This window comes from Psittacula echo, assembly GCF_963264785.1.
Source record: "Psittacula echo genome assembly, chromosome: 2".
Taxonomy (NCBI): domain Eukaryota; kingdom Metazoa; phylum Chordata; class Aves; order Psittaciformes; family Psittacidae; genus Psittacula; species Psittacula echo.
Window position 1 is genome coordinate 31,322,021 of NC_137737.1, and position 24,636 is coordinate 31,346,656.

The 24,636-nt window shown below is 37.0% G+C and overlaps 1 protein-coding gene across 1 annotated transcript in view; it reads left to right on the top strand.

The window, feature by feature from the left end:
• Positions 1 to 222: 222 nt before the first annotated feature.
• The window catches only part of THSD7A (thrombospondin type 1 domain containing 7A), a gene marked incomplete at its 3' end in the record, with an annotated part of 195,124 nt that continues 170,710 nt past the window's right edge, over positions 223 to 24,636 (top strand). The window contains exon 1 of the mRNA XM_080611330.1: positions 223 to 385. Coding sequence (XP_080467456.1) covers positions 229 to 385 — 157 coding nt within the window. The 5' untranslated portion in view covers positions 223 to 228. The remainder of the gene's footprint in view (positions 386 to 24,636) is intronic.

The following is a 24,636-nucleotide window of genomic DNA, read 5'->3' on the forward strand; positions in this document are numbered from 1 at the left end:
CATACTAGGAGCAGTAGCCGCCGCCGCTGCAACAGCGAGAGCGAGCAAGGACTCTATTGTTCCCTGGCGTTAAACAGTTTTTCCATTTCAACTGCCATGCACAATAGCAGGAGAGATGTTTCGAGTCCCCTTCTCCCTGTGAAGAAATTCTGAAGAGGGGAATACTGTTTGAAGAAGGTTTCGTGGTCGTGCTGAGGGTTTTGGAGGTGGCAGCAGGCTGCTGGAGGCATGGGGTTGAGCAAGGGGAGCGCTGCTCTCTGCCGTGGTCCAGGGGTTTCCACCGTGGCAGCCCGGTGCGTGGGAGTTCTTGTGCTGCTGCTGGGAATCTGGGACGCTCATGCACAAAGTGAATTTCAAACTTCATCGGTGTATTTGTGGAAGACCGGTAAGTAAGGGTGCTGCGGTAACACAACAGTAGGGCATTTATGGTTTTGTTGTAAGTAATAACCTTTTTGTGTGCTTTGTGTATGAGAAGAAAGTTAAATCTGAATTACTAATGTTTACTTGCAGGGTTATACGAAAAAAAATTAGGTCATCTTCCATGTGTCCACCAGCCAAGCAAATATGACAATTAAACCCCCCACATTTGTGACTCTGTGGCTCTGTTACTGGGATTTCTTATGTATTTTCTGTGTCTTCTGAGTTTTTTCATGTATTTTTTAGTAGCCGTGTGTTAAATAGCAAAGGTCAGGGCATTAGTGCCTGTCCACAATGGGAAGAAATGTTTGTTACATAGTCAGCAACATTAACAGTTCTCTAAAAATATTGACATTTCACGAAGAAAGATGTAATTCAGCATATCTAATCTTTGTGTTCCATGCTGACATGTAATATATTCAGTGTGGTAATGGATGGGGAGATGGGATTGTTAAATTTAGGTTTGCTGCACAGTATATAGGACACGTGAAAGCTAATGATGGATTAGGTGAAATAATCCAAGTGATGCCAGATCTCATAACTAAAGAGCCAAAGGCAAATAAGCTGTGTGGACTCAGCATCACACTAGATAGATAATTTCTTCTACTTTGATACTAATGAGTTACATGTCTGTTTTAAAGATTACATAGTGGAACAACCTTACAACAGTGGAACAACCTTAACTTTGCATTAAAAATCAGTGGGGAATTTTCTTGTGTCTATTAATATTTTACATTAATTCAGCACTTTAGCGGTGGTGAGTATGTGTATTTTAGTTGTCTAATATGGTTTTAGTCCCTTTGTAAGGAAAGTCTAAGTTTCCTTTAGGAAATTTAAAAATTTAAAGCTATTGCATATTTCACATTGGCTTCAGCAGCTGGCTTACTTCCCTGTACAGTGCCAGGAATAAAACAATCAAAAAAGTAGTAGTTTTATTTAAAAACTGCTTTTCCATTAAAGGATAATATGGTAGTAAGAGAGAGTGCAAATTAATCATTTGTCTGAAAAACAACTTTAGGACAGTCTCTTTCCTGGATGGAGGGCCCCAGCCTTCTGCCACAGAAGCAGATCAATTTACAATTACAGTGATATCCTGAATTTTTTAAGAGGCTCCATCTATCCAGCAGCTCAGGAAGGAGATTAAAAGTAAATTCGTTTAAACAAGAAGACAAGCTTCCCAGTAACACTGGAAAAGAGAAATCTGAAGAAGGGAAAATCCTTTGCAACTTTCACTTCTGATTGAAAGATGGGTTGCACTATGACAGTGACTGATTTTTAGTTTTGAAGCACTGAAAAATTCAAAACATATTTTTCAATTTCACTACGGGTTTGTAAATGTTCATCACACACTTAAAAAGAAATAAAATACGTAAACAGGTTTATGGAAAAGCACAGTGATAATGTAGCATTTTCATTAAACATTTTGCATTTACCTTAAGTTGCTAGGCATCAGTAAACTCTCCAGCTTTTTATTACGTCTTCATTTAACAATTTAACAGATTTTATTAAAAAATGTTTAAATAGTAACATAGGTTGGGAATAATAACAATTCTAGCTAACTAATACTTACAAACATGTGCTGTCAATTTGCTGCGTACTTAGCTCTCTTTTCTTTGCACAGAGTACATGTGCTCTGAAGTCATGTCAGTTAAGCCAGTAAGAGGGAAACTGGGTTGTCTTTTGTTTTCTCCCCCTTCTCTCCCTTCCTGGCAAAGACCACTCTTAAGAAACTTTTATTTAGAACAGGTATCTAATTATGTTGCCTGATGAAGAGCTAGTTCTTCATTTCAGCTTTTCTTCTGTGACCTCTCCCCTCTGTTTTGCCTAGGATAAGTATGTTCACGGTACAGTTTTTAATATAACACCCATGATTTGATGGCAACATGCTGAAAAACAAGTCAGTATGGCTCTTTTCAAACAATGAATGGCAAAATGCAGTGAATAAGGTAATGCATCCGTGTTTGGCTTCTGATTGAATCTTCACACTTTTTCTTAGCTGTTTACTGAGTTTTGCTGGTTTTCCTCTCCTCTTTGTGGGAGGCTCTAGGAAGTGAATTAGGGAAATCAGTGGTCAGTGATCTGAAAGGATATCTTGTATGGGGTGTATAAAGTTCAGCTAAATTATCAGAGGGAGTAATAAAACTGAAATGAACTCATCCAACTCAAATGATATTTTGCTTTTTCTTCTGTGAAGGAAACAGGTCAGGGGAATGTATGGCTAAAACTATGTCTAGGAAATCAGCTTGATTATATGCCTTTTGGGACTGGTTATGTCCATTTTTTGAGAAACATACTATTTTTGTATTGAATTTAGTTGGGTGTCAGCTTTTGTAAGTGCTGTTAATGACTTGCAAGTGTCTTTTTTTATTTCTAAAGACTTTTGAGGTAATATGTCTTGTGTATGCTACACCATGTCTTCTATATTGGTTTACGGCGTTGTATTTTCTTAAGAATGCCCTTGACAATAACCTGCAGGGGTTATGAGGTTTCAGCTGAGGCATTCTTTGTCCTATAAAATAGGAATTGTGGTATCTGGTACAGTTTATTTATAGGTTTTATTTTTTCTTTTTCTTTTTTGGGGCGAGTGGAATGTTGGCATTTTGTTTTATGGCATTCAGGTTTTTTGTTGTTCTGGAAGAATTCTTCTAATACAAATTCCAACCTATGGAAACCTCCTGGAGGTGAGGACTTTCCCTCTATATGTCTATCACCATCCTCTTGTCTACTGCTGTAGAATTTTGAGGTGTTTGTAATACTCAGATTAACCATTTGGGGGTTTAATTATCTTTGATTCAGCATGGACAATGTTTTGAACAATCTGCTTTCAACAGGGAGGCAGGTAAATGATCTCCAGAGGTCTCTTCTAATCCTCACCATCCTGTGATATGGACACCATCACTAAGTCATTTCTACCTCGCCAACTGAAACTGCTTTGAAGTTTTGGCTTTTGTAACTTTGTTTTGATCTCTTGTGAGAATTTGCTCTTGCGTATTTATGCTGCTATTATGTGATGTTTAATGGTCTTTCAGTGTTTGGAATGGCATTTAAGTGAAGAGTTGATCATAGTTACTGGTTACTAGGTTTCTCGCCAAACATTCTCATTCCGTTCCATGTAGACTTGGTGTGTGAATTTTCTTCAGACACAAATACACAGCTGGTTTGTTTTGTGTAGGCACTGAGAAAGCCATCTGGTTTCTTTAACATAAACTAAAGCAAAGTCTCCATCTGTGCAAAGTACCAGGCTTTTCACAGAAGAATGATGAAACGGCTAGATTCCCAGAGTTGAATCATGGTGTCTGAGGTAGAAACCCAGCAGTTTTTAGCAACTCATAGAGCAGCAACTGTGGTATTAAGGGGTGGTGATTCCACTGGTGTGAGGTGGGCACACACTGCTGAGCACTGGACTTTTGAACATGAAAGAATATTTGAATTGCCCATTTTGTTCATCAGTAATTGCCCTTCTCTGAGTCCACTGATTCTATTTGCAATGAATAATTGTGTGGTTCAGGTTCTATGCTGCCACACTGAACAGTGAGTTCATGAAATGTTTTGTATTTCATTCATATGCTACCTTAAGTGTTATGAAATCTTACTGAATTATTTCTATATATGAGCAAAAAATGTAAAAATCTATGTGCCACAATTGAGTAAAAACTGCTTGTGTTAACTTTTTAAAATGTAATTGTCCAGTTTCTTTTATTTTTAAAGTGAAATTTTCATATTCAAGAACACTTGATAATCTTGTTTATACTGCCCACTGTAGGCTTTTTCATGTATCTGTAAGTTTTACAGTGAGCAACGTGAGGAATGCTGATTCCTAAATAGAGACTGCCATACAGTTATCAATCTTCCAAAATAAGAAGATGCATATTTTTCTTGGTCAGTCATTTCATGATGCAGGCCATATAGACACCATTTCTATACACAACTGACTTAAGTGTAAGCATTTATTGTCACATCAGGATTCTCCTTTATTTCTTTCTACCCTGTGCTTCATTTGTTTTTTGTTAAATCAACCAACACAGTGGTCTGTGATGTGCTGTCAGCATTGGGTGTAATGTCTGCCTACTGTTACTAATACAATTACTGAAAAGCTGCACAAAATCAGGTTAGATATAAAGAAGTTCGTACTGTGTTGAGGCACTGGAACAGGTTGCCCAAAGAAGTGGTAAATGCTCCATCCCTGGCACTGTTCAAGGCCAGGTTGAACAGAGCCCTGGGTGACATGGTGTAGTGTGTGGCGTCCCTGCACATGGTGGAGGGATTGGAGCTAGGTGATCCTAAGGTCCTTCTCAACTGTAACCTTTCTATGATTCAGTGATCAGCAAGGTTTGATCAGACTGTAAAATTACTTCTTCTGACAGTTTGAAGTAATGCACATTACACTCTCAAAGCGGAAGATGCAGCATTGTATTGATATCTCTAGAACAACAAAAGCCCTAAGGAAAAATCTGGGAGGCAATGCCTCTACCATCAGTATCTCTTTTAAAGACTGTTGATCAGATCTCCGATAATATAGATCAGTATAGCTCTGCTGAATTATTTGAGCTATCTGCAATTGTGTGATACCAAGGTAGCACAGTTGGATGTTTTCCCCTTGTTTTTATAAAAAAGGTAGAACTTACAATAGACTTTCTGTAGGTAACAGTGCCTTTTTAAAATTAAGGCAAAAAGGTCTTTGTTTCCTGAAGAGAATAACTATCTGTATTTTTATACATATGTTGTGTCTCAATAGGTGAGAACTTGTCCTTAGATAATAACTTGTTCAACGTTTGAGGCAGTGAAGAGTCAGAGGAAAAGTGACAATATGGGTGTAGGAGACATGCAGATCACAGGTCCTCCTAGAGTAGTGGGGGCCAAAAGTGAAACCAATGTGCCAAATGGACAAGAGGGCTTTTGCAAGCTCTGCAGCCTAAGAGCTCTCCTTAACCTCTTTCTGAACTTTTTCAGGCAGCAGTATCTCTGCATGATTTTTCCTTTTTCATTGTCTTGGGAAGAGGATTGCACAAGGGCCTCCTGCTTTGCCTGAAGAGCCTCTGAACAAATGTTTCTGCTGTTTCAAGGTGTTAGTGTGGGATCTTGTAACGAAATCATGCTTCTTCAGTGCTTGATATGAACTTGGGTCTCAACCTCCCCTGATTTTTTTAGCCTCTTGGTTTCCATCTTACCTGTGGAGTAGAACAAACACAGCCTCTGTACCATCGCATTCTTGTAGGATTTTAGAATTTTTACACATTCCAAGGCCCAAATCTATTTTTAAAAGAGTTTGGTGCCACAAGTGGAATTGGAGAGAAGAGGTTTTCCCACACTTCATCTGAAATTCCTCTTCTAACACCTTTGGTAGCTAACAAGCATAAAATCACTGAATAAAATGTCCTTATTTTTCCTATGTATGTCTCCAGGACTGTCCTTATTTTCACAGGACTGAGTGTTCCTATCACATTTTAATGCCTTAGGAAGGCAGAAGTCCTTCCTAGGACCATCAGTCCTGAAGGCATTTCAAAATGTGTCTAAATACACACTGACAGGAATGATCACAAGGGAAGAGGGAGAGAAATTACCTAACCAACTCTCTGCTTAAAGCACTTATCTTTCAGGGGTTGCGTCAGCTTGTTTGTTGAAGCTGTTTCATCATACAGCAGAAAATTCCCCATTTGTTTCAGGTTTTTTTTGTGGGTTGTTTTTTGTTTTGTTTTGTTTGTTTTTGTTTTCCAAAACCAGAGTAAAGAATTTTTTTCAGTAATCACAACTTGAGACTGGAGACATAAGCCTGCGTCAGTAAATTGAAAACTCCCAATTTTAAAGAGATTATGAAGAAATGATCTGAAGAGGCAGATTAGATGTGAAGACCTAGGGAAAATGCTAAATGAGAAAAGATGTTTGAACTTGAGGCCCGACTCTCAGGAAGGGAATTCACTTGTGATGATACAAGAGAGCAATGAAGACCTCTTCAAGCGAAAATAGAGCAATAGTTACGGCGTGATGAGCTGGTACCTACACATCTTTGAGGAGGGAGACAGAGAGGTCAAGATCTTTAAACTGTCAAATGTAAAAGGTGTTTTTCAGGATTCATCTTTTTGATTCTCAGGTCTTCAGCTACAGAATAAGATATTACTAAATATTACTAAAAGCTACATTTCATTAGCTTTTCAAAGAATAAAAATTATTGAAGCAAAATGTGCTAAAGATACTTTACTGTTACCTCATTGATTTAAAATATAAATGATCCTCCAGAGCTGAACGTGGCCAAGTGTTGGTTACATATGCCTTGCATACATTCATAACAATTAGAGTTAGAATTTATCACTTCTATTGCATTCTGTAATGTGCATCTAAGCAACCACACTGTTTACTGTCTGTGTTTCAGTTAAATCTGACGTTTATGTAGTCAAATGGGGCTTGTCAATCTGTGACTTGAATAAGGAAATATTAATTTTCATTAGGCATGTTCATCACTCTTGCTCTTTGCCCTCATTTATCAAACATCCTTTCAGGTTTTTTTATTCAACAGAAATTATGTGAGGCAAATATTAAGTCTTGGATCAATGCAAAATGTTTTTAGTGCAGCCTGGCAATAAAACATTTGGCAGAGATCAGAAAATAGTTGCTTTAAGGAAATTATTTATAAATGTTTTTTAGTAATCTGTCCTTATCTAACAAAATCAGAGTAAATATTTAAATGTTTGAAGAAAAAATTTATGCTGCTGAAATTCTTTTTCTTAATGTGGTTAGTTTGCTGTAGCTGAAATAAAAAAATAGAAAAAATTGTGGCTAATATTATAAGCCTCTAGTTAAGATAAACAAGTAACATTCTCTGGGCTAATAGTTGACTACACTTGTAGGATAGCATTTTGAAGCTGTCAGAAAAGTGGAAAATGGTAGTTGATCATCATGTATGGATGGCTGAGGATGTCTGGATTGTTTTTAGCAAGTGCCCTGCAGTGCATATGCTAACTGGATCAACTGAATCCCTGACCTTACAGGATGCTGGGATAAGAGAATATCTCAAAAGCTATGGGTTGTTTTATTCTGTAGGCTGGCTGCCCCAGTGTTGGATTAATTCAATTTATTAGTCTCTTATAGACAGGTTTAACTTTACAGTTCCCAACTCTACTTGGTGTTGATGTCTGCTTTTATTATGTTCATTGTCCTGGGTTCAGCAGTAGCAGTCATTTTTCTCTTTCTTAGTAGTTGGTGCAGTGCTGTGATTTTGACGTTCGGCCTGGGAACAACACTGATAACACTGATGTTTTTAGTTGTTGTTCAGTAATGTTTACTTTGACCAAGGACTTTCTGAGTCTCATGCTCTGCCAGGGAGGAGGGGAAGCCGGGAGGAAGCAGAGACAGGACACCTGACCCAAACTAACCAAAGAGGTATTCCATACCACAGCACATCATGCCCACTATATAAACTGGGGGCAGTTACCTGGAAGGGCTAGATCACTGCTTGGGTTGGGCTGGGTATCTGTTGGCAGGTGGTGGGCAGTTGTATTCTCTTCCCTTGTTATTTCCCTTATCATTATTATTATTGGTGGCAGCAGCAGTGGTTTGTGTTATACCTTAGCTACTGGACTGCTCTTACCTCAACCCGTGGGAGTTACATTCTTTTGATTCTCCTCCCTATCCCTCCGGGAGTGGGGGTGAGGAATGGGGGAGTGAGAGAGTGGCTACGTGGTTCTGAGTTACTGTGTCCTGGTTTAGCAGTAGCAGTCATTTTTTCTACTGGTGCAGCGCTGTGTTTTGACTTTCCCCGGCCTGGGGATAATACTGATAAAACCGATGTTTTCAGTGGCTGGTCAGAATGTTTACCCTGACCAAGGACTTTGTGAGTCTCATGCTCTGCCAGGGAGGAGGAGAAGCCGGGAGGAAGCAGGGACAGGACACCTGACCCAAACTAGCCAAAGAGGTATTCCATACCACAGCACGTCATGCCCAGGATGTAGAACTGAGAGTTCCTGGAAGGGCTGGAACTCTGTGGGGTGGGGGCGAGGTACCGGTCGGTGAGCGATTGTGTTCTCTTCCTTGTTATTTCCTTTATCGTTATTATTATTGGTGGTAGCAGCAGTGATTTGTGTTATACCTTAGTTATTAAACTGTTCTTATCTCAACCCGTGGGGGCTGCATTCTTTCGATTCTCCTCCTCGTCCCTCCAGAAGCAGAGGGAAGAAAGGTGGAGGGGGGGGGAAGTAGACTGTGTGGTTCTGATTTACGGCCTGGGCTTAAACCATGACATACTGGCTGGGCTTAAACCACAACATTCATCCACTCAGTTGTTCAGATCTCAGAAGTTTGTATTTTAGTTATGTAACTCCATATTTAACAGGAAGCCCCATTCATATAATATATAGACTAGTATTCTCAAAGACAATTAATAATCTATATTTTGAGGTAAAATTTGCCATGATATGTTGCACATTAAACTATGTGTTGTGGCTGAGAATGTAATTTCTGAGGTTTAGGGCAACACATATATCTATTCTGTTTATTGAAGGTTCTTTCCTGTATTCACAACTTTCTTCATGAAATATGTGTTGGGGTTTTTTTTGTTTGTTTTGGGTTTTTTTGTTTGTTTGTTTTTTCTTGTGTTCCTCTGTGATTTGTTTTCTGTCCACAAACAAGTTTTCTTCATGCATTGGAGCTGGCAGACCCTTTTCTGGATGTATGTCCAGACAAAATCTTCATTTCTCTTTCTTAGACTAGAGAAGCTGAAAAAAACCCCATGTGGTTTGTTCCTTAGATGGGTAAAGATACGTTTAAATTCAGACTGATAGAAGTTGAACATCCAGTTGTTTCGTGCGGAGCCTCAGAGTAGGCAATGGGCTGGCAGAGCCGACAGTTGGAGACAGCAGGAGTATTGACTTCTATTTATGGATTCCTTACTTGTTTTTATGTCTATTTCTCTCTACTGGGGCAGAAAAAATATATAGAGTTACTAAAATAATGGAAGAATTGGAAGATAAACATATCTAGAAACCGTAAAAAATTCACATTGTTTGGTAAAAGTTTTCATAAATGATCTCAATTAAAATAAATACTGTATTGGATAGTAAATCTCAAACAGAAGTCAGTGTAAGCAGTTTTGCTACCACTAGTACAAATTAATCTTCCCTAGATCTCCTTGATTTAATACTTTTTACATATGAATGCTGTATAGTGCTAAACATATCAGTGTCTGGGATTTCACACAAAATCCAACAGACATTTATTGTAGCAATCAGCATGTTCTCAGCATTAATTAGCACTGTGCATTTTAGCACAGCTGACATTTCTGGAAGTTGTCAGTAGCCCACAGTAGCTGTTTTGGGGTTTTTTTAAATTCACTTTATTTTGTGAGCATTCCCAGGTTATTTTGGTGTTTTTATGTGTGGGGAAAGACAAGGAAAATCTGGTGTATTTGCATGGATTCAGGGAAGGAGTGGCATTAGATACAGCACTTACTAAACTGGCCCAAGTGGAGGTTTCTTGTGTGATCCCTGGTGATCGGTGTTGCTGGGAACACAGCAAGCTTTCCAATGTCTAGATACCACAAAGAATTTTGCATAGGTATTTTGAGACAGGGAGAGAGATAATAAGTAACAGTTTTGTGTAGACTGTTTATATTGCCTAAAGTGAGTTTGAGGATATTAATTGGAAATTGTTTCTGATGTAATGAGAGATACTTAAACATTTTAAAGATTGATGATATCTGCTAATCCAATGAGAAATTTCTTAATGAGATACGTTATTACTTTCCACCTTCTGTATTATGCAAAATGAAATGCTTATATTAGCGAACAGTAAAATAGCTCCCCTTATGTGTGCTGGGGAATAGCTATTTTACCACTAAGCCATTAGAGAAATAGAGACTAGAACAGAGAGAGATTGTTTTATAATGACTTTTGGTTGTACAGTGCCTAGCACAATTGAATTCTCTTCACTTGCTGCTGTTCTTCTGTACTGCAGCTTTATACAAAATGACATAATTAAGAAGTATTAAAGATGCTGTTTACAAAGATACGAAGATAAATAATTTATGTTCTAAAACAGCATTCAAATAATTCCAAATGCCAAAAATAGTTGAAATAGCTGGTATCAAGATGCTGTTCTAGTTGATAATACATGAGAAAATTATTTTCATAGGAAAACAGTATTATGAAAAAACTTGGAAGCAGGATATTCTGTGTAATAGTTTCAAAATGCATTGTTGAGAGAAACTGTTTTCAGTAGTAAGATGGTTTTAAATGTTACTTAGCATTTCCATATTTACAGATTTGGCAGTCATCCCTTCTATTCGCATGTAGCAAAATTCTTGTTTTGAATTTTGATATGAATGCGTTTGATTATCCTAAAAAATCACTTGTGTTGTGTAAAGTTTTGCTTGTTTTGCAGTTTTCTGCTGGTGGGTTGAATCAAGTGTACACTGTGATGAATTTTGTCCCATTTTATTCTGCTTTACTTGATTTTCTTGTGATGTTTTGTCAAAATAATGCCTGAATTGGGGAAAGAGGTGGAAGAAGATGGTAAAAGCCATTAGAGTAACATGGCTGATGTAGTTACATCTTGCAATAGGCAACATAAAGCCTTTTTTCTTTTACATGCCATTATAAACTATTAAAGAGGCTGGATCTTGAATTCAGTGTCAGCTCTACAAGCAACATACAATTCCCAAGAAACTAATACTTTGACACACTTGTAGTACCATATGGAAGTAAAACTGAATGTCATAGAAGAGATTAGGGCATTTTAGAAACAGGAAGAAGTTAACATGAGTGGAGAGTACAAATATGAAGAGCATGGGGCAAGCAAACAGCAGCTATTTTCTGTTGAATACAAGTGTTTAAAATTGATTTTTAACTAACATGAGTTTTCTAATGAAACTGTCTGGAGGCTGGTTTTGTATGACATTTCCAACCATACATACACCTGTTTGTGTATCCTTGCATGTGTGATATATATCTGATGGTCTGAAAACATTACTGAACAAAGCTGTATGGATCTAATGGCATTACCTTGTAAAATACATGTAACAGAAGATTACCTAGGTCTTCAGTATCAGACTAAAATAGTAGTACAGCTTCAATTTCTGGGCACAACTAATAACAGAAGTGTATCTTTTTTATATGCCGCTAACTTTTTTTAAGAAATTCCAGTTTCACTGCTGCTGCTTAGTTTGCTATTTTTAAGAGGCATACCGAAGGCTGTCATTGAAATAACTTTTTCTTTTTTTAACTCTAAATTAAATTCACACTCAGTGTTGTTTTCTAGACAGCAGCATTGGAAAGACCAATTCATTCCTGCAATTTATGCTTAGTGCCATGCAGAAGATAATGAGAAGAAGAGGAAGGACAGTGATAAAGCAATCAAGCACACAAGGAAGACTTGTGGTCTTTAACTTGACATGGATGAAGCAGCCCTGCAGAGAAGGACTTGGGGGTGTTGGTCGAAGAGAAAATGAACATGAGCCGGCTTCAGTGTGCACTCGCAGCCCAGAAAGCCAACCGTATCCTGGGCTGCATCAAGAGGAGCGTGACCAGCAGGTCGAAGGAGGTGATCCTGCCCCTCTACTCTGCTCTCGTGAGACCTCACTTGGAGTATTGTGTGCAGTTCTGGTGTCCTCAACATAAAAAGGACATGGAACTGTTGGAACAAGTCCAGAGGAGGGCCACGAGGATGATCAGGGGACTGGAGCACCTCCCGTATGGAGACAGGCTGAGCAAGTTGGGGCTGTTCAGCCTGGAGAAGAGAAGGCTGCGTGGAGACCTCATAGCAGCCTTCCAGTATCTGAAGGGGGCCTACAAGGATGCTGGGGAGGGACTATTCATCAGTGACTGTAGTGACAGGACAAGGGGTAACGGGTTCAAACTTAAACAGGGGAAGTTTAGATTGGATCTAAGGAAGAAATTCTTTCCTGTGAGGGTGGTGAGGCACTGGAATGGGTTGCCCAGGGAGACTGTGAATGCTCCATCCCTGGCGGTGTTCAAGGCCAGGTTGGATGAGGCCTTGGGTGGCATGGTTTAGTGTGGGGTGTCCCTGCCCATGGCAGGGGGGTTGGAACTAGATGATCTCAAGGCCCTTTCCAACCCTAACTATTCTATGATTCTATGATTCTATGAATGACTTGTAGCTCTCTCTGTTTCAAATGGATATATGAATGTCAACAGCTTAGGAATAGTTCGTGCACCTGAACCATAAAGCTAGAAAATTCAAGTTATTTTCTAGACTATACTTCCATGTCATTGTCGGAAGCTGCAGGAGAAGTCTATAGTCTGTGCTGCAATAAAAGTGAGTTCTCTGAAACTCTGCAAAGTGCATACTATGACAGGTTTGTATAGGTGATTCACAAATTTGCTAGTGATAAATATTTCATTTCCCCCCCCTCTGTGTTTAATATACTTTAGGAGCTTTGTGGCATAAATCAAAATGAGTATATGTTCTGATTGTAATAGAGTCTTGACTCTTTTGTCATAGCACAGATTTAAGCTATTTTATCAGATGTATTACCAATTGCATGTGATGAAAGTAACTCTACATTTATGATTTTGTTATAAGTATGTAAGACATCTTATTTTTGTGATAGCACCATTTTTGTCTTACCCTAAATCTATAACAAGTTGCTTTTATTGCCCTGGGGACATTGTATAGTAAATACCTTCCCTTAAAAACCCCTGAATTTGCAAGATTACACTCTTCATAGTTTCTCCTGAACAGTGTACTCTTTAGTTTCTGTTGTATCACAGAAGTAATTGTCTTTAAGGTTCAGGTTCCAAAACCAAAGCTAAAATTGAGTAGTAAAGATTTTACCTTTTGGGTGCAGAAGTAGGTTTTCCAAAGTATGTTTTTCTGAAGCCGCACACGTAAAGGGGTATTGCTGATCAGAAATGAAGTAACAGTTCAGTGAACTAAAAATTAGCACCATGCAAACAAAAAAGAGCCTTTCAAAATGGCAAAATCTGTTGCTTACGTGATGTCAGCACTCTCATCTAAGAAATAGAAGTGTTCATATTGATAAGAACTCTTTCATGTTGTTAATAGATGAGAAACAGATGAAACACTGAACCTGTGTCTCCGTAAATTATGTATTGTTACTGTTTGTATGTAGATGCTAGTTTGAGTGCAAGCCATTGTAAGAAAAGTGATAGATAATTTGCTTCTAAAGCAGTTTGTTTCTAGTACAAAGGTTGTATATGCATCTTCTGAACTAATAACCTTTGCTGGTGTTCATCTAATTTGCTGCAGTTGCTTATAAAGAAGGAGTTTGTTTGAAATAGTAGTGTTGCTTTTTGTTTTGAATTTTTAAAGTAAAGATGAAGAAGGCTCCCTAAAGATAGAAACTCATTAAGAAAGCCAAGGGCTTTTTGGAGAATACATTCTGTTCAGGGTGGTTTTTTGTTCCCCACTTTTTATGTCTCAGAGCACACTGCAGCTTCTGATGAAAAAATAATGCAGTTCATTAATCTGGAAAAACTTCTGAAAGTAGCTACATTCTCACAGTATTCTGGGAATTAGTTTGAACATAATTGGTTGGATGTCAATATTAAAAAGCATTCTAATGAAAAAGGAAATGCTCGAACTATGATAGTTTGCTGCTTCTGATGAAAAAATTAATGAGGCTGAATAATTACCCCTTCTCTCTTCTTTTTTCCCAATCTGCCGTGTCTTTCCTAAGCTCTGCTTTACATTTATTGTAAATATTTTAAGCAGCAGGATTTCTATTAGTGTAATTGAAAGACTACACTACTGTCTGTGTGTCACACTATTTTATAGCTAGTTTGTGTTTTTTCTGTAATCTTTTTTCCCCTCATGACTAGATTACTCAAGAAGAGTACTTGTCAGTTGTTGTGCCCCTCAGCTATCACTTAGCTGAACTGCAGTTAGTGAACTCTAATGTTTCTTGATAAATCAACCTATTAGTGTTGCGCCAAGCAGCACAGTAGCTGCCATTTGCATAACATTTACTCTAGTTGGTTTAATGTGACTTTAATCCTCTAACTTCAGGTTGAGAATTACTTCCTTCTGAGATATGATCATTGCCCAAATACATATACTTTCCAGTTACCGAGTTAACTGTTAATTACTCATATAATAAAGGTAGGAAGCACATGGAAGTTGGGATTTTTCATGGATAACCTATTTTAAGAAAAAAAACCCAAACAAACTAAACAACATACACCAAACCGATAAACCACAAAAACACATTGTTTCAGTAGAGGGCCTTATATTCTGATAACTATGTTGCCACAGAGATAGTATCAGTTTGATATGATGCACAGTTTTCTTAAATGTTTTAAATTCTAAATGCATTACAGATAGATGAGAAATTAAATATTCAGGCAAGTTCTTTAAAACACAGCAAGTTTTTTTGTATATACAGAGGTTTTAATGAGTTTTCAAATCTATCTATGGGTCCTTCTTTCTTTCATTTTGCTTTATTTGGTAGAGATAGCTTAGGTCCCCATTCAAATTTCTCATACAACTCTTCATATCCTAGCCCTTTTCTGTCTCTGTGGGCTAATGGATGTTGTATGAGACGTTTGTCCCCATGACCTGGGTCTGTATTAGCTGTCTGTTGAATAACTGCTTGGTATTCCGGTGAAGAAACATGTGCTCTTACTGCCATAGGCAGTAAGAAATAGTGCAGCAAGAAGCAGTGGTTCACCTTTTTTGTGATGTTGTATTAATGTACTTCCAAAGAGAAAAAACAGACATGGAGACAGTGTTATATATCTTATACTGTCAACACCTAAAAATTTTTATCAAAGATGAATTAAGATGAGAAGGCAAAGTTTTTTCTTTTGTTAATGATATTCTAATCTGTAAATTACAAACCCTGAATATCAGTCACACCATGATGGTAATACAAAACCTGATTTTAATATTCAGCTGCACTCCATAGAGACATTTGGTGTTTCAGAAGTCATTTAGTGCTGTTTCTTTAGAGCCTGAAGCCTCAAAGATGACATGGAATGCTAGATTAGGAAATTGATAAAGCCATCAGTGGTTTGCTGTGCTCTGCTTCACAGGTTACAAGCCACTCTTTCACATATAGTGCTCATGATATCATCAGATATGTGATATCAAGAGATCACACCTTTTTCCTCACTTCAGAAGAAGGTGAGAAACTTTTATTGCAAACTTCATAAGCGAAATATGACACATATCTACACAATCTCTTAACAGGAATTTTTGTCTTTTTCCTAATTCCATTTCATTTAATAATTATGTGTTTTCCCATTTTCCCATGGTCAAGAGAGAGGCAAATCTGAATCTTTCTATCAGGACATTTAGTGCAAATGTATTCTCTCACTATGCAGATTGCAGTAACAGTGTATTTCTATGGGATTTTCTCCATTGTGAATATAAAATTTCTGGATTCAGCTTTATATGCATTCAGCTCCTATGACTTCAATGTCATGACTAAAGGTTCCACTTCAACAAGTGCTTAACATCAGTTATGGAACATAAGAATAATGAGGTAGAAAAACCAGCAGTATTTTCCCTCAACATAATTTTTAGGTGTTTACAGAGATGATATTTAACTAGTATTTTTTATTTTAACTAGAAAATGAAGGCTTGAGATTAAAAGTATAGAAATGTAACTTCATGTTTATTGGATAAAAGGGGTGAAATACTCTCCCTGAGACATTCCTGGATGAGTTTATTGTTATTTAAAATTATATTTTATGCTAAAATTTAATCTTTAATGTGTTTTGATCTTATTTCCTTTTCAGAAGATTCTTAGATATTATGTAGATTAGCCTTTATGCTTTAGTTAAGCAATAACACCTAATCCCTTGAATTAAAAGGAATAGGAAGCAGAAGATGAAGTTGAGCTGGGTGGTGCTTCATTTCCTCTTGTTTCGGAAGAATTTTTAGAAAAGGCTGTGTCTGTATCCTTCAGAAATAGGGTGCCTGTTAGAATTGATTCTGGGCATAACGCCGGTGTAGTTTTAACAAGCAGACCTGGTAATACTGACATGTGAGTTTTGGATTAACATAAGTCATTTTGGAATCCTTTAATTTTTCAGTTGTAACGAAGGATGCATTCTTTGAGCAACAGGGAAATTTTAATGTGGCTTTTTGTTAGTTCCTATAATTACTATACATTTGTATTTGATGGTTCAGGATCTTGTTTAGGAGTCGGGTTTATGTGTACACTCCATTCCTGTCTCCTTTTTGCATTCACCAAGACCATTAATTTCTATCGAATTGAAGTAGTGAAAATGCTGCTTACTTGTGTGGTTCTTGCCCCTTCTAAGGTCCTTTGGTTATGTAGGAAAAAGGATTTAAATTTCAGTGCAATACAGGCAAAAAGAAATTTTCTCTTTGTGATAGCAAAGGAATCTCTGAGAGTTAAACTTTTCAAGTATAACTCCTGTCATTTTGATGTAGATAAGTACCCTTGGCTTGGCTGTTGGCAATGATTTTGTGTTTAAACAAGCTTTTCATTGCTATTCTATTTTCAAAGCAGAGAACATCAAGTGTGTTCAAAAATAACTGGTCTCAAGAATTTTCAAACTCAGAATATATTGTTTTAGATGTGCTGAATGGAAAAGTTTTCAAACTGACGTTTGCTTCATGGTAGCTACTTGTGAGAGGGGCAATTCAGTATGGTTCCAAGCTTTTGCTTTTATCTGCCTTGATAGAAGTGTATCAATCATCAGTGGTGGTAAAGATACAGAAATTGATCCTAACAGTATAAAAGCAGTGCCCATTGTAATTTTAAAGGTCATGCATGTGCAATGCTTTTTGATGAATTAGTAATCAAGTGATCTTTTTTTTTGATAACTTTGCTTAGTCTTTATTTTTGTGGAGTTTTAAGATGTTTTTACTTTTCCAATATAGTATTCTAATGTAGCTTTTCAGTACAATGTGGGAAGCTAAACAATCTTTCTGCTGCAGGGATAGAGGGTTCATCAAAATATAAAATGAATGTATGCCATTCTTTTGTCTCTAAGACTGCCTGCAATTTCAGTGCCAGCCATCTACTGACAGTAGCTAAGAAGACATTTTTATGCGTTTTTTACAAACAAGAAATTGGGTAAGGCATTTCGAAATGCAGTTATTTCTTCTTGGGCCAGTGCAATCAAGAGTTTCTTAGTTTGCAAATTATTGGAGTCTATTTTGTTGCTACTGATGTGCTTGTAAGAACACATTTCACCAGCATGACCGGGTGCTTCTGTATTTTAGAATATTTTTAAACACTTTGTGGTCATTAAGGATAAGTAGCCTCTTAGAAATACCTATATTGTTATACTGATGCTATAGGATTACTTACTGTAGCTTTCATTATTGAAAGATTTTTTCTTTCTGTTTCTCACTGTCAGGATTTCTGACATCCTGACAGATTATTGTAACTTAGCAGATGGCCTTAAACTCGATCTTTAATCGCTGAACTCAAACTGAAGGGTTCATTCTTAGCTACGGACTAATAGTGGGACAGATGGTTTCACCCTGGTCAGCGAAGTTGCTATATAGAGCACTCCTTGGAGCAGTAAATGTTGCTGTGAAATACAGCTAGCACCACTGTCATTTTGGATTGTTGTGCTTCAGTTTTAATGTAATTTAAGCTGCTCATTTTTGAAATAAACCAGTTTTGTTCCACTTGTTGCAAAAGTCCTTTACAATTTTAAAGGGAAGCTCAACTAATTTCTAGTTAACCTCTAATGTAAGAAAAGGTTAGCACCTGAAAACAAATAAGGAAACAGAAATGTAGGTAACCAATTTCAACTTAGTTACCTATTGTGTAGCATTTTTACTGCTTGTAGATAACTATTTTTTATGAACATTTAAAGACTGTTTAAAAATGCATTCTTGAAAGTTGACTGTCACAAAATTATTTTAAAAAATAAATTATTTCTACATGTTAAGTTCTTAAGTGCAAGAGAGATTTGTTTAGCTTTCAATTTTTTTTGAGAAGCATGTTACAGCTGTCAATAAAATGGTTGTTTATAAGTGAAACCCACAGTACTATTAATACAGCTTTATTGGCATGTTGTTTTCATACAATATGTTCTCTTTATGTCAGAGTACTCTGCCATTAATTCAGTGGATTTTGTGACAGGGTGTTATAACTGCATTTCAGAATATAGAGATAAAATCATGATCTCTATAAATATATATATCTGTCAACCACAGCTATCTGCTTCTTTTAAACTCAGAGTAACCTTTCTTCCTGACAGTTTTTTAGAAGTTCACATTCTGTCCTTTGTTAGAAACAAAATTTCTAGGAAACAGAGAAAAACTTAACATTTTACTGATCAAACCTGTATTTTTCTGAGTGTTTCTTTTTTAATACAGTGATACTTTTGAGTATGAGCCTTAATTTCATCAGCATAGATTTTGAGTGTAAATTAGCAGGGGAAAAAAGAAGTCACTTACATTGTCAACTTTTGTATATCCTGAAGTAATCTATCTTTCTTCAAAGTTTCTGCTGCTGTTTGTTTCCCAGAGGACAATGATGACTGGCTATCCCTGCTTAAAAGCATAACTTTAATGATACTCTTGACCCACTCCTGGCATTTAGAAATAATACTGTTTTATATAATGAAAAAGAAAAAGTAATTAAGTGATTCTAAAAATAATCTTAAATGTAAAATGCAGCATTGACATGAGCCTTTATTTCTGTTATTTTGGGCAGTCTTTCCTAAGCAAGGATTTATTAATGGTAAATAATCTTGTTTTGCTTAAATGTGACTATCAAATGATATAGTTAGACCTTAATATCAGAGGTGAGAGGTCATGCTAGCAATAAAGCTAACTACTTTAGAGCAAAGTAGACTAATTATTGGTGATGAAGTGGACTAATTATTAGTAATGGTTGGATTTTAACTCCTTTTTTCTTCTCCCTAAGTATGGTGTTTTGGATATTCAGTGTTTTGAACTGCATTAGAAAAATACGCCATATGGTGTTGCTTGTCTTTCCTGATTGGATGTAACACCAGCTGTTACTTTTCAGATTCCTGAGTAGACAGTATAAATTTCATCTGTAAGTGCTCGGGCATTCACTTTCACGTACATTTTCAGCATGAATTGTCTGAAAATTAGATGATGATTTGTCTGAAAATATGAAAGGGATCTAAGTATGGATATTGCTTAAAAGCAAGCACAGTTTCAGTTAGCAGTTTAAAACTCTATATGCAAGATAAAAGCACAGCATAGTGTGGCTTATTTGTAAAGCAGAGACTTTCATTTTGTGAAGTTGCACATGTAGAAGTAATTAATGATATTTCTTTAAAAACATATAAATATCTCTCTATGAACTCAGTTTTTATGTATCTCATTTCAATGTAATATACATGACTACATTGAATAAACATTTCATGCTTGAACTCTTCTCATTATGGGGATTTTTAGAGTTACTGAACTGGTTTTATTTCATTAAAATAATGAATTAATGTTTTTTCAATCATATAAACGCTTGGTTATGACAAAAGTTAAAAGGTTTTTCTTAACATGTATGAGTTTGAAAGTAACTGGATTCAAATAACCATGAAATAGTTTTATGTATCAGGGATTGGATAATATTTATTTATTTAAAATTTCCAGTAAATATTTCTTCTGTTGCTTATTGTGAAAGCAGAGTCAGCAGAACTGACCAGTGATTTTGCAGTGCTGGGAAGAGGAGAGTGTTCCCAGAGTGACCACAAGAGCACCCAAAATCATCTGATGCAAAAGTTCAAGTCCAGGGTTAAAGGAGAGTGTGTGTACTCTCAAGTTCTAGCATATTGGACGGTGTTTATAGTACTGTGGAAAAGACTATATTCTACATCATCAGCTTATTAGTTTCCTTCTGTTCTCGCAAACTGCTGGATGAGAACCCTTCTTCCCTTCAGGTGTTTATGCAGTGGCCTTTGCTGTAACTGCCTTACAGGGACATGCAAGTTCCTCAACTGCTCTGCATCCACTGTAGGATGGGTGAATGTTTTCTCACATCCATAGCAATCCTAGTTGGATGGGTTATTGATGAAATTACAGTTTAGATCTGATGACAGTTTAATACAGTACATGATAACTGAACTGTGTGACCTTTGCTGCAATTGATGTTGGCCTTTCTCCCTGTTAAGTGACCATCTAATTTAGCTAACTTATAGGAAGTACTGTGATTGCTGAATAAACTGTCTTGGGCAAAGATATCCACCATTCATCTTGAAAAGGTTGAATGGGCACTAGTAATCAGAAAAGGTCAAAGAGCCTAATTTAATATTGTTTAAATTTAGTGCTGTTTTTCAGAAGTAAATGTACATGATGTAACCAAGTGTCCAACTCCAGAATTGCTTAGTGTGGTGAAGGCAAGCCAGTGATATAGAAGACTGTTTTAAGAGTGTCACCCAGACTGTAAGTCTGTAAGTGATAGACAGAACAAAAGAAAAGTTTTATGTTTTCCTTCGATTTTTACAGTTGTATAGTTATTTAGTTTTATCATAAAGTTGTATGGGACCTTTAATATGCATGTATTTAGTATTTCCAAGAAGCAGACTCAAATGCTTATCTTTAGGGAAAATTCGTAGATATTGATCAGTTAAAATGGGATACTTAAATTAATTTATACAGGGTATTTTTCTAAGGGTTTCTGCTGTTGCAGAACTCGTTGCATTCAAATGACCGTAACTACCGCGTCTATGCTGAAGCACAAAACAATCGGAGAGAAATGAAGAGCAATTGATGTGCGTGTTTTTCTTCAACATATGTTAATGGATTAAATTAAGATTATTTTCTGTTTGATAATTTTGATTTTAGCAGGAAATGAACACAGTGATTTTTGTTCTGTCCTGCTTTCACTGTTGACCTGATCACATTGGTGGATTATTTGTGATGTGTGCGTACAGAGTACGCAGGAGTTTACTGTTTACTTAGAATATCACATAGAATGAGCTTTAGCTCTACGTGCTAACCATGGCTGTTATGATTTTTGGTAGGTTAGCACAATGACACTACAATTTAAATGGATGTGTTGTTTCAGAGTTTTATGAGATAATCAGGCTGTCCTAACATGAGTGTATTCACAATTGTTCAATCTAGACACCCAGGTTAACTTGCTAGTTCCTTTAGAAGTTAGTCTGTGTGAACAATAACTAGGGATGTTGAATTGCTTCAAATCATTTAGGTAATCTAATGAGCATTTATCAATTGGGTTTTTTTATTACTTAATTAGGTGAAGTTCAGTGTGTGGGTGGAGTCATGCATTTCACTCTTAAGAGGGAAGTAGCAGTATGTTTATTGATATAAACCAGCAATTTAACAAAGTTGGCAGTAAATTTGACAGTTGTTTAACAAGATTCAATGGCGAGGTAAGCTTGTTTATTTACTGAGTATAAGACAGCATCAGACAAAACTGTCAGGGAAGCCCTCCCATTGAGTCATGAGGATTGGAAAGAACCCTCTTGAATTCTAAATTCCTCAGAGAGGAGTCTACGTGCTGCTAGAAAAAGACTTAGTCACAGAGTTGGTCAACAGTTTATGTCTACAGGAATATACATATGCCCGATTAATCCCTTATATCTCTTAGCAAAGATTTCAAAGTTTAGCATGCTATTTATAACTTACCAAGAATCTGTTGTGGCAAGGAATCTCTCAGCCTTGAGGAGTAACCTTGAGAGAGGTGTCCATACTCAAGGGGAGATGCTGGTGTACAGTCTGCTGCTGTGCAGAACAGCTCAACAGGGCCTGGGCTATCCACTATTTATGCAGTAAGATAATTGACTCATAGTCATATTTTCCTACCGACTACGGAAGATAGTTTCTTCTTGGCTTGAGTGAGACCTTGACCAATACTATGGTTAGGGGGTTGCACTGCTTAGATTTGGTCTTGGCTATTGTTTTATTGTGTATTGGTGGTTATCATTTAAGCAGAGTTACCGGAAATAAAGGTCAGGTTGTGGGGTAGGAGGAGCACACTGTGACAGTTTCTCATAACATTGATGCAGTGTTGCAGAGAAGGGCTATACTTACATAGTCGTGAGATTTAAGTCTTTTTTGGATTGTACTAAATTGACCTTTATTGACCCTGCAAGTAGAAATATAACCACCTCAATTTCTTGTCCTTATTTTGGTCAATGATGAGACAGAAACACATGACACTTTAGTTTGTGTGTTAGCATGTTTTACTTTTACCTTTGCTCATTGCATAGGACTGTAGTAATCATTCCAGTGTGTTTACTCACATATGTGTATACGTATGTTTGTTTACCCAGTGCACAGTGTGACTTGATTGTAGTTTTCATTATGAGCTTGTTAACAGCTAGGTTAAAAAGAGTGTGTAGATTGGTTGTTAATTAGTTCCCATCAGTAAAATTATTAGCACAGTAGGTCAGAATTACTCCTGCCAAATGAAAGCTTCGACAATCAGTGCTGTATTTGGGTCAGAGACCAATCTGGTCATAAATACTGTGATTGCTTGGGACTGGAAGGCACAGGGCCAGAGTAAGCATCACAAAGCTGGTGATGTAGGATTCCTTCTCTATCACTGATGAAACTAGACGCTGAACATTAGTAGTAGGTTTTGGGGTTTTTTTTAAGTTATTGCTGACACTATGCAATATTGTCCATTGTCAATAATAATGTTCAAGCATGAGACAGCAGCTTGCATAATGAATTGTCACCACAGGAGATGTGTGAATAGAGATGTGTTTTTTTCTTTCAAAATACTGGCCTAATAAGGATCCTATCACAGGAGATAGTAGTTAACAGTTAAAATGCTAGAAATAGATTAGTTAACTTGGGAGCTGCATTCATGCTTAATTATTACATTACACTTCTGTGTTCTGAATCTGTACAGGGCATCTTGAATGATGAAGTGTATTTTGCAAAGAAAGTTAACAAGACTGAGAAACTGTCATACTGATTTGTCTTTTAAATGTCTGTTTATGCAGCTCACCTGAAAGGACAGAAGAAAAATTAGTCTGGGGACAGCTATCTTAGAAAATGGATCAGAAACTTTCCTGCTTTATAAGGGACAGCTCCTTAGAGCTGTGTGAAAATATCTTGGCTCCAAAGAAGAACCCCTGTCATACATAATATTGGCTACAAGAATGATTAAAGGTCTGGAGCATCTCTCTCATATTAGGAAAGGCTGGGGGAGCTGGGCCTCTTCAGCCTAGAGAAGAGGCGGCTTGTGAGGGATCTGATCAGTGTGTGTAAGTGTCTGAAGAGATGGTGTCAAGAGATTGGGGCCAGGCTCTTCTTGGTGGTGCCAGGCAGTAGAATAAAAGGTAGCTGGCAGAAACTAAAACAGGAAGTTCCACCTGAACATGAAGAACTTCTTTACTGTGAGGTAAAGTGAAAAAAAAAAAATAGTGAGCACTGGAATGTGTTGCCCAGAGAGGTTGCAGAGTCTCCATCCCTGGACATATTCAAGAGCCGTCTGACATAATCCTAAGCGATGTGCCCTGGGTGACCCTGCTTGAGCAGGGAGGTTGGACTACCTGACCTCTGGTGGTCCCTTCCAACCTCAGTCATTCTGTGATTCTGTAATATATCATTTCCATCAAGGTTGTTTTCTTTTTCAGCATTACATGTGTACTCACAGGAGAACTGTAGGGCATCTACTGTGATAACCTGAAGCAAAAAGATACATTTCCCTTTCCTACAGGGAAAGAAATTGTGAGCCAACTTGTGTGGTAGGAAATGTTGATAGGAATTTTCTGGAAAGCAAAAGCATGTGCTAGGTACAAGTAGGTAATTCAAGCGAATAATTTCCTGTTGAAAATGTATTGGTTTGGGTTTTTTTTTATTAAAAGATGAACTAGTATTTTCCAATGTTAAAAATAATACTACATATTTATTAAAATATGCTTCTAATGAACCTGTCTGCCTATCTTCTGTTTATTACACTAGACCAGAAATTTTAAAGGTGATGTGACTTCCAAATTTTTCCTCTTGCTGTTCGTAGGTGAGACACCCTACTGCTTGTATTCAGTGCAACATCACTGTTTTATTGTGAAAACAGAGAATTTTTATTGCATTTATTATTGCTCACTTTAGAAGAATAATATTTCTGTATACTTATTTTTATCCCTCTGGTACTCTGTATAGAATTGCATATAATTCAGATTTCTATTAGTTGCTTTTTATATTTCCCTTAAAAAATAGACGAGTGAGACAATTGGTACCATTTTCCAGGTGAGTGTCAATAAAGGTTTCTTTTTGATCTACTAATATCACAGCAATGTGGCAACTTCAGACTACTTTTAGCATATTAATAGTTTGTAGAAGGATACAGTAGATCTTTTGAGAAATTATAAG